At 41.8% G+C, this 16945-nt stretch overlaps 1 protein-coding gene across 3 annotated transcripts in view; it reads left to right on the top strand.

Annotated features, from left to right (window-relative positions):
* The window catches only part of INPP5A (inositol polyphosphate-5-phosphatase A), a 311939-nt gene that overhangs the window by 249983 nt on the left and 45011 nt on the right, over positions 1–16945 (top strand). For all 3 annotated transcript variants that reach the window (XM_066619882.1, XM_066619883.1, XM_066619884.1), the window contains exon 11: positions 611–685. In XM_066619882.1, the coding sequence (XP_066475979.1) occupies positions 611–685 (75 nt within the window). The remainder of the gene's footprint in view (positions 1–610; positions 686–16945) is intronic.

The following is a 16945-nucleotide window of genomic DNA, read 5'->3' as shown; positions in this document are numbered from 1 at the left end:
TGATTGTAGTTATAGATAACTCCTAGAGGCCTCCGGTTCTGGTGTCAGGATGACGTGGGTCCCGGGACAAAGTCTGTCCATGGGTTTACTCCCATCTCACCAACTGTCACTAGCTACTGGGATTTCAGAGGTCAGCTGGATGGGCCCTCAGGTGGGTGTGGGACTTCGGTCAGTACCCCACCTGACCAACCCACTAATGCCTCCTTTAAGTGCTATGCAAGCATTGTCTTCTTTCTTTGGGTAGCATCCAGTCTCTTGCTTCGGAGAAAGAGAAACTGTGTAAGCTACCCAAAATACCTGGAAATGACTGTCCACTTTTTTGTCTGGGCAACTATGCAGATTTAGGAGGAGGACTTGACTTGTGCATAATAGTTTTTACAATGCAGGTGAGCACTATTTATGCACATATATAAGCATAAAAAAATAACATTGACACAGCTGTTAAAACTTGCTTCTTAAGACTATATGCAGAAAACATGAAGTCAGAAAGAATGCTTATTCAGTCAAGAAAACTGACAGTTATAGAAATATAGTTTGGAAAGACTAACTTGGGAGACTGTAGAATTGTATCCCTTTTTTCCGTTTTTCAAGTTCTGCTTCATTTTTCCAGGTTATGCTACAATTAGAAAAGAAGCTGTTTGACTATTTTAATCAAGACGTTTTTAGAGATAACAATGGTACAGCGGTGAGTATAAAATGACATTTTATAGATCTATCTGCTTTTGGAGATCAATTATTTCAGTCCTCTGATTGTGTAAAAGGGCTTGATAACTATTCATTGTTAATGTTAAAACGTAAGAGCTCCCAGAAAAGGGGCCTGGCCCAAATAAAATTAGAGCACAATCCTATGCTTGTCTACTCAGCAGTAAGTCCCATTGTATTCACTGGGGCTTACTCTCAGGAAAGGAGAGTTGTGCATAGGATTGCAGCCTTAAGAACTTTTAAGTGGGATTTAAATGGGCTTAAGGCGCAATCCAGATCTGACTTTGGGTCACACAAGTCCCTTGCCCAGGAGTGCCGTAAAGCATTTTCATGTCACTCTGAAGGGAGTTAAGCCTGCACATGGACTTGTGCCAGCCTCCCCACGCTACCACAGGCGCCGGGGATAGGTAGGTTTGCGTCATCTGAGTTTGGCCGACACAGGTGTCTGGGGGGTGTAGAGAGGGTGGGGAGGAGGAAGGGCAGCAAGCATTTCGGGGCAGGGGGAAAGCGGGCAACGGGCATTCCTGGGAGCGGGCGGGTGGGCAGGGAGCAGGAGTGCCAGTCCTGTGCTGCTCAGATTTGCGCCACCTCCGGAGGTGGTGCGGATCCGAGTAGCCCCATGGGGACTGCAGTGGCTCTCCCCTGGGTCAGGGGAATCGCTTCCCTTCACCCCTGCTGAACCACTTGCAGCCCATACCTTGTGCGGATATAGTGTAGGTCCACCGGTCTGCCTGTTCCGGAACAAGTTAGGATTGCGCTGCCCACTTGGTTAGATTTTTTTTTTAAGCATTGGAATGATATAATCATAGGCTGATCCAACATAAAAACATTATTATAATCAGAAATTGCTAACATAATAGTGATATTTTGGAAAAGTTTTTGATGCTTACAGATCTGTCTTGTAGCTCTCGTAATCCTCCACTTCAGTAGAGGTCAAATAGCAGTGCTCCATTGTAAGATGCAAACTTCAATATTATTAATGTTTGGAGCAGTAAATCTGACTAATAAAGAGATTTACTTCACAAACTAATTCCTTAGAATATTAGGTATTGCTGGGGGTGTGCATTTACTGCAGGGTTTTTATCAATATGAAGACAAGGACTCATGTTATCTCAGAGAATTTTTGTTTGTTTTATACCTAGTAGTGTATGTGCCATGACTTCTGCACTTAAAGTAAGAGCCTTGTTCTTATACTGGTTGCATCAAGGACATTTCACACATAAAGTGTGAGCAGTCTATATCACTTGAACACATGGTTACATTTTAAGGAGCTACAATCAGGACTTCAGCCCACTGTTCTAAGGCTCAGCCCACTGTCTATTTTAAATGTGAGGACACAGCTTTGGAACATATGAAAAAAAGAACAAAAAAAGTGCCCACAAGTAGGTGTCCTTCACCATTCAGTGACTATATACATGGAGGTCTTCATACCTCAATGATTAGGGCTTCAGGATCAAAGGATGGGACTTGCAGATGAATTTGAGATCCATATTTTTTAGTAAGCACTGACTGTGCGTCTCTTCTGTGATGTATACTTGCAGCAGGAAACTGTTGTACAACATGTGCATATGTAATGAAATAGATGTGCATACCTGTTTCAAGTGTGATGATGTACCCTGTATATATTGGATGCTTGTGAGTGAAAGAGCAGAAATATATATGGTGAAAATTCTTCCTTCCTTGTCAATCCAGTTCCCTCCATCCAATCAATTCCAGAAGAATTTGGCTATAGGTACACAGTGATAAGAGCATATGATTTGCATGTCAGGTAGTACCTGCAACTAAATCCACCTCTAATGGTCGTCCTTTGGTGGGCTTAGCCAGCTTTGTACTGAAGCAGTTTAAGTCATGCCCTCTAGACATCATTCCAGGCTGTTGCAAGATACAAGCACTGAGGGTGTCTTTTGCAGACATTGACTTAATTTGCGTCAACACTTATATCCCTCCTTTGCTTAATAGTTTACAAAGGACCCAGCTCTGGAATGATCTATCATCATGTATGAATGACCTCAAGAGGGCCCACCCCCATGCTGAAATTCTTTTGCAGGGCGATTTAAATGCCAGGGTGGGAAATTCAGCAGATATCTTTCGCAGAGCCTGGGATGTGGTTGATGACAGCTCCCTCCCCCCCATTTGCGCATTAAGCAGGCGGTCCAAAGATGCATACTATAATGCTAATGGTATGGCCCTTGCTAAGTTTTCCATCAGCTCTAACATGATCTGGCTCAATGGTCTAAGAGAGTTCCCCAACGCTGATGAATTTACTTTTGTATCCTCTCGTGGTGCCAGCGTTGTGGATTACATTTTAGTTTCCACTAAAATGAAACATCATGTGAAAGATTTTGCCATTGGGGACCTAACCCTTAGTGACCATCTACCTTTAATCTTGGTCCTTGACCTCCATTCTGGGAGTGTTCCATCACAAGCTGAGATGGATACAAATCCAGAGGGTAGGTATAAAATTGTGGCTAATAGCGCCCTTTCCCCTAATTTCCATCGTCTAAGTACGGAACCAGCAAGCAGAGATTTTTTATCAGCCATTCTACAGGATCCGGATCCCCTTGTTCAAATCAAATCCTTTGAAGGTTTTATTGGTCACGTTTTTAAGGTTTTGAGTACGAAGCCTAAGTTGGTTGAATCCTGTGGTGCATTTGACAAAAAGGATTGGTTTGACAGTGAATGTAGGAATCTTAAGGTGTGTATTAGGGCTTCTTATTTAGATTTTAGAAAATACAATGACTCCAAGTGTTTGGTTAAATACTCTATCCTTAAAAAACAACTAAGTGTTTTATTGACAGAGAAAAAGAAAAGGTTTGTTTTAACTCAGTGGAACAAGCTGCATCAAGCAATTCAACAAAAAAATAATAAACAATTTTGGGCAGTTGTAGCAGGTTCGTGTAGATCAGAAACATACGACCCTGCTATTATTCCATCATCTACATGGGTTCAACACTTCACAGACATTTTTTACGATAAGAGCAAATCCCCAGACGCCTACCCTGACTTTACCTCTGTGGATCTGCCTATCTGGCCTCCTGTGACCCCTGAGGAAATTAAAGAACTAATTATGCAATTGAAGCCAGGGAAGGCTGCAGGTCCAGATGAAATACCACCTGAGCTTTTAAAAGGCGATCCGGAATGGTGGGCCCAGTTACTTGCCCACGTCTTTACAGTGATTGACAGTTCTGGCCTATTGCCCAATGTCTGGCTTACAGCGACAGTTATTCCTATCCATAAAAAGGGTGACCCTACCACACCAGGAAATTTTCGGCCCGTTAGTTTGCTTTCTGTAATAGGTAAGATTTATGCTAAATATCTATGCAATAAACTTACTCTCTGGGTTACTTCGCAAGGCATCTTAGGCCCCGAGCAATCTGGCTTCTGTCGGGGCAAATCAACTTTGGACAATTGTTTGATCCTATCTCATTTGGCCCATAAGCAGGTTAGGATATGCAAGGCTCGCCTTTATGTAGCCTTCCTTGATCTGAAAGGTGCCTTCGATTCTGTGGATAGGGAGCTTCTTTGGTCCAAGTTGGAAAACATGGGGATTGATAAAAGATTGTTGCTACTGATTAGGTCCCTCCATCTAAATACTTCATGCAGGGTTAGACGCTCCTGGAGTGGGAATCTAACTCATTCCATCGCTACCAACAAAGGGGTCAAACAGGGCTGTGTCTTGGCCCCCATGCTTTTCAATCTGTTTCTAAACGACCTTGCCCCATCCTTGAAGGAAATAGATAGCCATTGCCCGAAGCTTGGTGCAAGCCAAGTGCCGCTACTTCTGTATGCGGATGATGCAGTACTGATATCCCGTACTAGGATTGGCCTAAAACGTCTGCTGAATCGCACTGAAGAGTATCTTCTGTCCAACAAATTGCAAATCAACTATGCTAAATCTAAGATAATGATATTTGCCAATAGATGGAAGGCTTTTAAGTGGTCTTGTAATGGCAATAAAATGGAGCAGGTTAAGCATTTCAAGTACCTGGGAATCAACTTCCATTACAGGCTCACTTGGGCTTTTCATCGTAAGGCAGTGCAGAACGCATCCAAACTGGCGTCCTCAGCTATTTCCCGTTTCTTTTTTACCTGCGGCAATGGTTATGTTCCAGCTGCTCTGGAGGCATTTAAGGGAAAGATTCTTTCCCTGGTCCTTTATGGCTCTCCCATCTGGTATAAGGCTATTACCCAACCATTAGAACGCATTCAAGCCTCCTTTCTGCGGAAGATTTTGGGTTTACCCAGGTGCGTTCCCTACTCGGTTCTGTGTCTTGAGGTGGGGTTAATTCGGCTAAAGACGACTGCTTGGCTTAGATTATTGAAATTTTGGTTTAGGACTTTATTTAACCCTACCCCCTCTGGTCTAATGCTCCAATTATTGTCGGATTCAGTCCTGCCATTAGAGATCACTGATCTTCTAACCAAGCTCAAGTCAATAGGGCTGGACACTGCAGAGCTAGGCATGATTGGGTGTGATGCTGCTTACAGAATCGTCAAAGAAAGAATTCTTGACATCGAACAACAAGAGCTGTTTAGTGCCGCCAGAACCACATGCTCTCCACTCTATCTCCATGTTCCAATCAGTTTTGGGAAACTGGCCTCCTTCTTTTATCACTTGGAGTGCCCACAGGCTCGGAGAGCATTCACACTTGCAAGATGTAATGCTCTTCCATCAGCCGTGTTATCGGGCAGGTTCAGTGGTATTCCCTACTCGGAGAGGAAATGCAAGTGTGGTAGGGATTGTATTGAGACCATAACACATACCCTTTTCTACTGCCCACTTCATGATGTCTCACGCAAGAAATATCTAGGCCCTTTGCTAACTAGGATGCAGGGCTGGGAGGACTCAATCATGCTTCAGTCTCTCCTTTCCACATCTGACTCTGAGACCCTTGATAGGGTCGCTGCCTTTTTATCTGGGGTAATTGCCAGGCAGAGCTCTGGAACTCTGGACAGTATGTGAGGAAAAGACTGATGTCTATGTTGTGGTGTCTTTGTATATTTTTGTTTTGTTTTGTTCTTTCTCTGTATTTTATGCCAATAAAGGTCTACTGAACTGAACTGAACTGAACTGAACTGAACTGAACTGCATGTCAGGTTCTATCTTTGGCACCTCCACATAAAAAGATCACACATGGCAAGGCTGAGAGAGACACTGAAAGCTACTGACATGTCAGAGAAGACAATGTTGATGTAAATGGACCAATGGTATAACTAGGTATAAGACAGCTTCATAGGTCTAATGAATTATGTATTTATTCTGGATATTTATATTCCGTTTGTAAACAAAAATGTTTGTTCTCAAAGCAGTTTACATAGCTGACAGCCCATTAGGCTAGTTAACGACAGTGGAACAGGGTTTCATAGTCATAACAGGCCATATGGCAGTGTGCACAGCACACTGCCAGCCATCATTTTGGAGCCGCTGCCACAGCCAGCAAGCTACTCCAGAGCAGGTAAGCCAGCGCAGTGGATGGATTGTGGTTGAGGAAGGGTTGGAACTGGGTGTTCGGGGGGAGGAACCAGGGATGGGAAGGGGGTGGATCCAGAGGCAATGGCGCACAGTGGATCTTATCCCCTCTTTTAAAAACCTCCTTGCCCCTTTTCCCACCTCAGACATATGCCACCAAAACAGATGGTGTATGTTCAAGGAGACCTATAAGTGGCCCCAGGGATTATGATGAGGTAAGTATGATGAGAAGCACCAAGAGAAGTAAACGTCACTGCATGTTGCCTTCATTGAACTTGAAAAGGTGTTCGATCACGTGGCTCATGATGTCATCTGGTACATGCCGTGCAGCCAAGAAGTGCCAAAAGAACTTGTTTGATGGGTGAGTCCATCAAGGACCCAAAGAGTCGTGTGCCGGCTGTCGCCGGAACATCAAAGAACTTCCAAATTACCATTGGCATCCACCAAGGCTTGGCACTCTCTCCGCTGCTGTTCATCACAGTGATGGACGTCATCACCCATGATCTGCAGAAGTCGGCGCCATGGGCACTTCTGTATGCAGATGATGTTCTTCTCATGTTCAACAACCAGGCAGACCCCGAGCAGCAAGTACAGGCTTGCAGCGACCATCTCGCATTGTTTGACCTCCACCTCAACATCAAGAAGACAGAGTACATGACAGATCCTGATGAGCTGAGTTCAGGTCAATCCGCGTAAATTACATCAACCTGCCACGTGCTGGGACATTCTGATACCTCGGTTTGACGATTGCGGCTTACAGCAGCCTGAGTCACGAGACCACTGTGCAAGTAAATGCAGCCTGGACAAAGTGGTGCACGATGACCAGTGTCCTTTGCAACAAGAAGATCAGCAACCATCTCAAGTTGAAGATCTACTGGATGGTCATCTGGCTGGTCTCACTCTATGGAGCTGAATGCTGGCCGGCATCAAGAGAAGCCAAACATTGCCTTAGTGTCATGGAGACAAATACACTGCATTGGATCAGTGGTATCACTCATTTTGACCATGTCTGCAGCGACAACATTCAGCAGCGGTACGGTGTCACTCCAATTGCCAACAAACTGAGAGAAGCCCAGCTTCAATGTTATGGCCGCGTTCTGCACGCCAGCAGCGATACACTGGCGCAGAAGGGCTTTCAGTTGGAGGTCAATGGCAAACTGGCTGGACACACTGCATGGCGACATGAAAATCACCCGACTACACCCAGACCAAGCCTGCAATCAAGAGAAATAGCGACTCCAATCCAAAATAGCGGACCCGCCACCACACGGGACAAATGCTTAATAATAATAATAATAATAATAATAATAATAATAATAATAATAATAATAATAATAATACAGGTATTTATATACCGCCTTTCTTGGTCGTCAGATTTCTCCTCAGACTTTATTCAAGGCGGTTTACATAGGCAGGCTATTTAAATCCCCATAGGGATTTTTACAATTGAAAGAAGGTTCTATCTTTCAAGAACCACAACATTTCAGATGTTTCTTTCTGATCTGGTTTCACGTTCTGGCCTCCATCCTCCCACGCTCAGAGCAGATGGAATAACTCGGCTCAGCTTGTCAGCTGCTTCAAGGTCGCACAGTGCCGGTGGCCTCGAACTGGTGACCTGTGGATGTTATCTTCAAGCAAACGGAGGCTCTACCCTCTAGACCAGACCTCCTGTCTGTAATATTTTTACTTGCCTCCCATTTCCTTTTATTCATTCCTCCCACCATAGGATGCAGCACACTCCTTTTTGGTGCAGCTGTGTTGGCACTGGTGTTAGGGATAGGATAGGAGCCAAATATATGTATATTCATGTACAGGTGACTCCTTTATCCATGGATCTGGGATCCACAGATCCCAGGGGCCCCTGTGCCCAATACAGCATCTTAGTTTTTGTTAGTAGCATTGGAAGCACTGCTCTTAATTGGTTTAACAAAGCAACATTCTTGCTGAACTATAAGAACGCAATCAGCCTGCACACTAGATGGACATTAACTAAATGCTAACAGGAACTGCTTCCTGTTATTATTCAGTTAGGGCCCAATCCTATCCAACTTTCCAGCACCAGTGTAGCCATAATGGAGCCTTGAGGTAAGGGAACAAATGTTCCCATATCTTGAGGAGGCCTCTGTGACTACCTCCCCACCACAGAATGCAGTGCACGCCCCATTGGCACAGCTACACCGGCACTAGAAAATTGGATAGGTTGGTTGCCTGCATGTCCCTCTTCAGTGAAGCAACAATGTTGCCTTGTTAAATCAAGCAACTCCTGTGCTACTAAACAAAAACTAAGGTAATGGGTGTGGGAGGTGCGGAGGCTGCTCTTGATATTTGAACAGGGTTTCCCCACATCCGCAGTTTCTGTATCGGCAGAGCAGGGGCTAGAACAGAACCCCTGTGGATGGGGGAGAGGAACATCTGTACATATATATTATATTAGTTCATGTATCTAATATTCTATATTGTACTATGTTATATATAATATACAAATACTACTATATATTAATAATACACCTCATCCCTGACCATCCTCACACCATTATAGAATGTAATACAGAATCTGGCCTAGGTGAGCCAACATCTAACTTATAGGGAAACTTTTATCCTTTTAATTGCTCTTTAGCAAGCAGATGTTTCACTCCTGTCAAAGTGTTACAGTGTTTTAGCCCCTTACCTTACCTTTTCCAGTATGTAGGAGTCTGCCATTAAACTCTTAAAAGAATGAGCTGTTGTACCTATCAGGAGTTGACAACCATATTTGGAGATGAGCAACCTGCTGACACAGTCATTCTCATTAAATGTGAGGGCATGCATAAGCACACAGTCCTAGGACAGTACAATATGAGTACCTAGGGACTCATAGACTTAGAGTTTATAGTCTCGGCTAAATATAAGAGTAAATAAAAAAGGAGTTGGTATTGGCTATCCACATATACAGATATTTTCTCCATATAGAGAAGGTGGAGAATTCATGGGCATTGTGTAAAAGCTATATTTTAGCACCTAGTTTTTAATATAGTGCTACTTCACTAGAAATACCTGTGTCATAAATAAACAAGAAAAATTTCAACCTTCCCCTTTTGGTGTAGCTCGTGTGTGTTTCTGTTTATTTTTAAAGCAACCTGAAAGATTATAATTGTATTTGTGCAATATTTCAGTGCATTTGTTTTTAATATTGAAGATAATCATTTCTATTTATGGCAGCTCTTGGCATGCCGGCTGCATTTCAAGTACTCGCAGGGTTAATTTCCCATGCATGCCTCTTCACGTGTTTGCTTGCAAAGATGCATACAGACAGGCCACTTTAGAACATTATATTTCAAAATCTGTTGCCATTTCATTCACGCACTGGGAAGCAGGAAATCTTCCAGATCAAGAATGGACGAAAAAGATAAACGATATAATGAGCCATTGGAGATAATCTAATCTTCATGGTCTAGTTAAACACGCAGCACCATGATCACTAAAAACAAACTACCTATCTAAAAGGATAAATGTCCCTGGGCCAAATTCAACCCAAAAAAATCCATCGCATCCTTCATCACCTACCAGCCTTGTACCAGCCTGACAGAAATTTAATTCAAGCTGGCTCCTGAAAATAATTATTGTATTTTAAGAGTAGTAATCATTGGTCGGGACATGATTGAATGTGTCCATGCCTATTGACTTTTTCTATGATTTATAGCTTTGTTTAGTCGATATTCCCATCGAAATTGTATAATTAATTATAAGTGGGGCTGTCAGGTCTACAGGATGGAGTGCCCTGATGAGTATTTGGGAAGATTAAATTTTCCTTAGCTGTACCGATGCAAGGCTTGGGAATTTTCACAGCAATATGGCTGTTGGATAGAGATGTTTTCTTATGTGTATAGCAACTGCTTTAGCTTAAGATCCATTGATTTTCTTCAGAGCCAGCTTTTTTTATCAGTGTGGTGTCTCTTCAGCAACACTGGAATTTGTGCAGATGTGACAACACCTGACAAATATTTATTATCAACAGGCTACTTTATCATTGTCCCTACACTGTTATCTCCCTTTTTTTAAACACCGTAATCTCAAAGAAAAATTCTCAAGAAAGATGTTGAAATGGTTAGCGTTCTTGTGCAAAACCTAAATCATATGCAAATGGTGACGTTGACATAAATTCTGTACAAGTTCTGTTCAGGGCTGCATTTCCCTACCAGGAAAAGGTTTGCTCCTTTTTTGTTTTTGGTCTCAGAATAATGTGTACTGCACTCACTCAAACAAACGGCACTCTGTCCCTTTACAAAGCTTCTCTCCCTGGTTCAGCCAAGAACCCCAGTCCTAAACACATTTATATGAATGTCATTTCCAGGTACTGTGAATGCATTTTGGACTGCAGCATTAGCGTGTTAAGACAGAACAAAAAACATATTTGACACCTCAGCAACTAATAACTAGTTCACCATGAAAAGGAGAAGTAAATCTGTATTTGTTGTTAATTAGTAAAATGTGTGCCACTTGAAATAGCTTGTGTACACAATAAACTGGGGAGAAATAGAGGTTGAACCAAGGCAGACTTGTCCTGATACTTACCCTGTACTAATTCCTAATACCTGTATAATACTACTAATAAATAATATCACTGTGATAGAAAGCATAGAACCACTCCTCTTTAATCAGCTTTATAAAGGTTTGTAACACTCCTTGCCGTGTTGGTGAGTGGCATCCCAACTTGATGGGAAGCAGAAAGTCAGTGGTGTTTATAGGTTCTACCCTAGAATTAATTTGAGCTAATGTTACTCCCCCTCAAAAAACATGTGCAGGACTTAATGCTTGCAATTTCTGGAAGGCTGTAATACAGACACAAGCCAGTATTACCTCACATGGAGACTGCACAGAGGGCTGATTCACACAAGCACGTACGTTGAATCGTTTGCTGAGTCATCCCTTGTTACTCACTGCTGAACTTGGAAACCGTCTCCATTCAGTAATATTTTGTGGGGCAATATGTAAATTTTATCTATAGCTGGAAAGCTAAACTTTCAGTATCTCTTTTAAATAGCTCAAGGCTATTTCTTAATGCATCTTTGTGGATCACCACAAGCAGGCACACTTGGTTAGGAGGATGTAGCAGATAGACCTGTCAGCCAGAGGGAGTAGAGTGCATGGGTGAATCACTGGGTTGTCATGTGACACCTACTGCAGTGGGCCACACGTCCAGCTACACCCACACACAGCCCATGAGCTTTGTCTACCAGTGTGGTAGGCAAAGGGGCTGTCCAAATGCTACCCTCCCCTTCTAACACAAACACTTGATGAAGGGTAGTAGATGAGGATAGTATGGGCATGCATCCAATGTAAACATAACATCACATGAGGGCATCCCACTGCATACAACAGATTTCCCAAATGTATGTGAATGACTCTGTATCCATGAACTCCTCCTTAGCCATTGGCTAAACTACTGTGATGTCACATAAGCTCAGAAGAAGACTGGGAAAGCATGGAAGTGAAGAGTGTAGAACAGCAACCAAGATATCTGCTGGATTGCTACAATGGCATAAAATGATCTGCATGAAAATTTCATGCAGGATCTAAGGTTGGAAGGGCGGTATAGGAAAAAGATGAAACAAGAACTGCGTATTTGAAGACGTTCATACTTCCTTGTATCTAATATCATCACAGGAAGTTAAGTTCTGTTTTGGAGAGCTGCAGTTGATAAACGTATGTCTTATGGGGTGTAGAGACAGGAGAAGGGCTGAGCTTAGAAGAAACCTCTATGCATATTTTTGCAACTTTCTACTTGCTTGATTAACCCCAAAAGGCTGCAAATGTATAAATAGTGGTCACATTTTTTAGCAGATTCTAAACATATTAACAAATGTTATGGAATACATCTTTTCTGCAGTATACACACTGGCTAACACCTTGACTCAATCCAAAGTTTCTTTTGATTATTTTTTTATTATTTACAAAAAAAATCTATACTTTGGGAAACTAGAATTAAAAATAATGTGGTTATTGGCCTATCTTTTTTTTTAAGGAGTGTTAGACCTTTTAACACAGATGACAGAAATCTGTTTTAAAACAAATTCCTTCAAAGTAAATCCTAAGTAGAATGAATGAGAAAAGAGATAAGATAGAGGTTTCTAATCAACAAAAGACCTTTATGAAGCTTTGATGAGCATGTGTGTGAATGGGTGCACATGAAGGTTAAAGTACTGGCATCACTGAAAATGTATTAATCAACAGAGAAGATATAGCACAATGCACTCTTCCCAATGGCCTTGGCTCTGACCCTTTTAAAGATAATGGGAATACTGTCCACTAAGAACTAGATTAGGACGATCAAATGCATTTCATCAGGGTTTGACTTGAACCCTGATCCTAGAGGTGAAAAGGCAGAGGTTTATCCACTAAGCAATCCAGCCCCCGTCCAGATAAAATCTTGAATATGATGTATAAGGGGTACATTAAGATAAGAGAAGAGCTCAGCATCACAGTTGCCTAGGACTTGGGAAGGGGGTGAATGCAGGGAAACCTTAGAGTTATTTATGCAATAGCATCCATAAAATAGCTGTTTTATTAGGAGAATCATATAATTTAAATAAAAACTCAGTGCTTACATATTTCCTTTACAGGAATTCTGTTTTGTGTCTTTGCTGTATTTCACAATATTTCATGCCATACACTGAACACTGGGGTAGCTCTTCTTACACTGAGGACAGTGAGGACATATTCAGGAGGAATATGCTTGAAACATTCAAGATTATTTGGGGGTCTCAGTTAATGCACAGAATTCAAACAGAGAACTTCACTGCTGTGAGGAAAAACGGGTGGCTATCTGTTGATGCCAGAAGCAAAATCTCCTTCCCCAATCCCAATCTCACTCCCATGCATGCATCCCAGGCACTACAGTATAATAACAACACAGTCACTCTTACAGACCCATGTGGAAGCCAGGCTGAGGAACATTTGGTTTTGGTGACAAACATCTGGAAATCAGAATTCACAAATTCTCGCGCGCACACACACAAATTACCAAGACCCAAACTGACACCTACATTCAATAAACAGGACACAAGCCAGAGCATAACTCAATCCAGCACTGGAATCTCCAGAGAGTATGGGATTTCTAGATGTTACCACAGATGGGAGTGAGGGAAATGATTCTTCCTTACTGTGCGGTGGGAAGTTAACTTGGGCTCCTTCCCTGACTCAAGTTTCCAACCCCAGCAGTGTCTTTTCTAGTGGCTGTCTGCTGGTGTTCTTTTGCATCTTTTTAGATTGTGAGTCCTTTTGGGACAGGGAGCCATTAGTTATTTGATTTTTCTCTGTAAACCGCTTTGTGAACTTTTAGTTGAAAAGCGGTATATAAATACTGTTAATAATAATAATAATAAATAACTTCAAATGTTACAAATTCCCTCTCTTCCTGTAAGTTTTTCTCCCCTTGTGGTATATCCCACTTAACTTGGGAAATTCTCTGCCTAGAAAGTAAACAGAAGCTGAATTGTGACCCTAGCAAAGCCAGTGATATCACAAAAGCCTAGAAGACAACTGAGGAGGCAAAGAAATAAAAAATAAGATTTGATGAGGAAACTAACAAAAGGAGGGTAGTTGGAAATCATAGATGTGAGGATGAAGGGAGGACACAAGTGACTACAATTAGAAGAATTGATGGAATCGAATTAAGTTCTGGAGCACACAGGGAGCCAAGGGAAGGGTGGAGGAGACAGAGTAAGAAAAGCAGGAACTGGAGGATAGAGGCTGACAGACAGGGCCCAACAGGATAGGCATAATTGCCGTATTGTATCCCAGGACATTCTGTATGTCTGCATTCTAATGTCTGCATACAGAATAGGTTGTGTGAGACAGAGTTGTGAACTGCAAGGAGTGATGAATTTTCCATGTGTCTTCTGCATCCACCCCACGAACATCATGCTCAGGGGATTTTCTGTCACAGTTACTGTCTGTTACTATACCCAGTTTTTCTGTCACAGTTCTAGCTATTGGAAGATGTGATGGCTAGCAGGGGGAAAATGGAATATAGCTCTATTTGGAAGGGTGATGAAATGCATCAGTGCAAAGTTAAAAATGATGCCCTCCTCAAGTAACACCTGGAAGTGATGTCACATCCATCCATGTCACATCCCAGTGTTACTAACGGGATGAAATATAGGGATATGAGGATGTCTGAATTTAGAATACATTCAGGTGCCTGCACTTCCTTCACTCCCATTGAAAGTAATGTCTGAATATCCATATTTTATGAATAGAAGTTCTTTCCCAACCCTGGATGTTGGAATGCTTAAACAAAGGAGTGTTGATATCCAAGATTAGATTGATCTTTAATTTAAACAACCACAGGATTTCTGAATGTGGATATTTATTTCCACACACGTGGATCAGAGAAGGAACAGAAGGGAAGTGCAAAAGTCCCACTCTCCATTTCCCTACACATAATAGTGGAGGGGAGAACTTCATGTTGCAATCCTAATCACATTTACAGCCCAGTTGTAAATATGTTGATGCAGCAGTTCCAGCATGGTCTACACTGCATCCAGCAGGGGAATTTCAGCTGCTGGAGGTATCCTCATGGTAAGCATATCCTTGGAGTTACCATTTACATAGGCATGCTAAGGATTGCCCAATAGTGCAGCACTAGTCCCTGAATATTTACCTTGTTTTAAATATGAGCCATATATACAAGTAGTTTCAGTCTTTTACCTTTTTTCAAATTATATATGTATTTATGATGTATGCTAGCTTTTATATTTTATAGTATCAATATATTTTAATGATTGTGATACCTAGAGGGCCATCCTGGCTGCCCTGCTAACCAGGAGGAAGGTTAAATTTTTTACTTACATACATACATATATAAATGGTGTGGTATATCTAATACCATCTAATAATAATTTAAAAGTAATCATATCTGTGACTGACACAGAAATAACAACGGAGGACTCTTTGACCCATGTTTCAAGTATTTTAATTCTCTAAGATTATTTTTTGTAGGATCATCTCTTGTTGGCTTTTTTTCCCCTTCCCTGAAACTTCATTTCCTTCCGCAGCTGTGAATTCTCTGGTGGTTGCTGCAGTTGGATTTGATAAATGCTGCTAATATCACCTCCTGATCTAACAATGCTCTGACTTTGGTCTGTAGGTCTTGATGAGTAATTGCTGTTGTTCTACTCCAATGACTGAATTAAGTTGCCCTGTTATAAAGGGTTCATACTTCTGTGATTTTAGGCAAGGCAGCTTATACCAGCGTCCCTATGGACACTGATCCCTTTTTGTTCAGGGCACATATTTTGCTTTGAGCCTAAGCAAGCAATATTTACACATCTTATTTAACTATTCAGACTATGTTAGTTCTTTGACTATTTGAACTGTCCAATAGTTAATTTCACATACAAATGTAATCATTTTGTATATTCAGATTCCAAGCAAATACTCCAGTAGACCCACAGCTTGTCCTTCATTCTTCGTAGTGGAAAGGTTTGTTTTGTTTGCCGGGGGGGGGGGGGGAACCTTTATTTCTTCCCTGAAACACTGGTAACTTGTTGCAGTGTCAGTCAGTTGATAGAGAAAGCAATAACTAGTACACCTGCGTTCTACTAAGATCTGCCTGTGGTCTACCTAATGATTTTTAAAATGTTGTACTGTTCCAATTTGCTGGACCTTTATGGGCAAAAATATTTTCTTGCCATTACCTGGAGGATAGTCAAATGCTTTTACAAGTTAAAACACAACTCTTATGTTTGCTCTGCGTGCTCATGATTCAGGGTCAGACAAGACAATCTGCGTATTTCGTGACTGGGTCCTGCAGACTTGATTAATTCTAATGCAAATAGGATGTGCAGGGAAGGGAGATAATTCAGACCAGGACATGGTGGGAGGGTGTTAACCCTTTTCCATCATGGCCCCAATCCAGTTTACATTTGAAAAATACGCATGCCTCAGTCACACACTAGACCTACCATCTAGTGTGCAGAATGAAACAGCCAGGTATTCCTTTTACATTTTCCCTGAAACCTCTTACAGCAAGACAAGTTGTTCTTCTGCTTACATTTTAGAACTTATACTGAAAAGTGGATTCCTTTTTATATGAGAGAGAGAGCGAGAAAGAAATTTGACTTTTCTGCAGGTTTCTTTTACTGTAACTACAATATAGTATTTATTACTTATTGCAATAAGTGTAATAGAAGCACAAGTGCACCAAGGACTAGAGGTGGTTCTGGACCATAGTTTATGAACCACTGGTTCGTGGAAAGAGCTTAGACCTTCTTAGAAGAGACTTTCTCCTTCAAGTGTGAAAGACAAACAAGTCATTCTGTGTTTGCCAATACAAAGGTTTTGTTCAAGTGAGTAATGTAGACAGCTGACTATAACACACACTTGTGAACACTTTCCTTTGATGGTGCCCGGTGAGACCATCATAGTTGACTGTCCTCTGCGTGCATCCTTGATAAGCTCTGCTGTGCTATAGTGAGAGCAGTGCACTGACTGCTGATACTTTTTAGCCACTAAGGATGTGTCATGACACTGGATCAACATGATGCACCATCCCATTCATGGATGTGCCAATGCTTCATGTCCTACGGCCAGCTGACTAGTCCTCAAATTTAAGCTGTAGAGGTAAAGTAACCGTTACATATCTCCTTTTCCTAACTTCCTGATTCTTGTGGTTCCTGCAACACATTTTAATTACAGTGCATTTGCTCAATTCTCCCCTCTATCCCCTTCCCATTTTTACATCTGAAAGAACAGCATCTCAACAATTGTGATACAATGAGTAAATTAAATTGA

Source organism: Tiliqua scincoides, chromosome 3 (genome assembly GCF_035046505.1).
Source record: "Tiliqua scincoides isolate rTilSci1 chromosome 3, rTilSci1.hap2, whole genome shotgun sequence".
In the NCBI taxonomy this organism is placed as follows: Eukaryota; Metazoa; Chordata; class Lepidosauria; order Squamata; family Scincidae; genus Tiliqua; species Tiliqua scincoides.
This window is presented reverse-complemented; position numbering and strand designations above follow the sequence as displayed.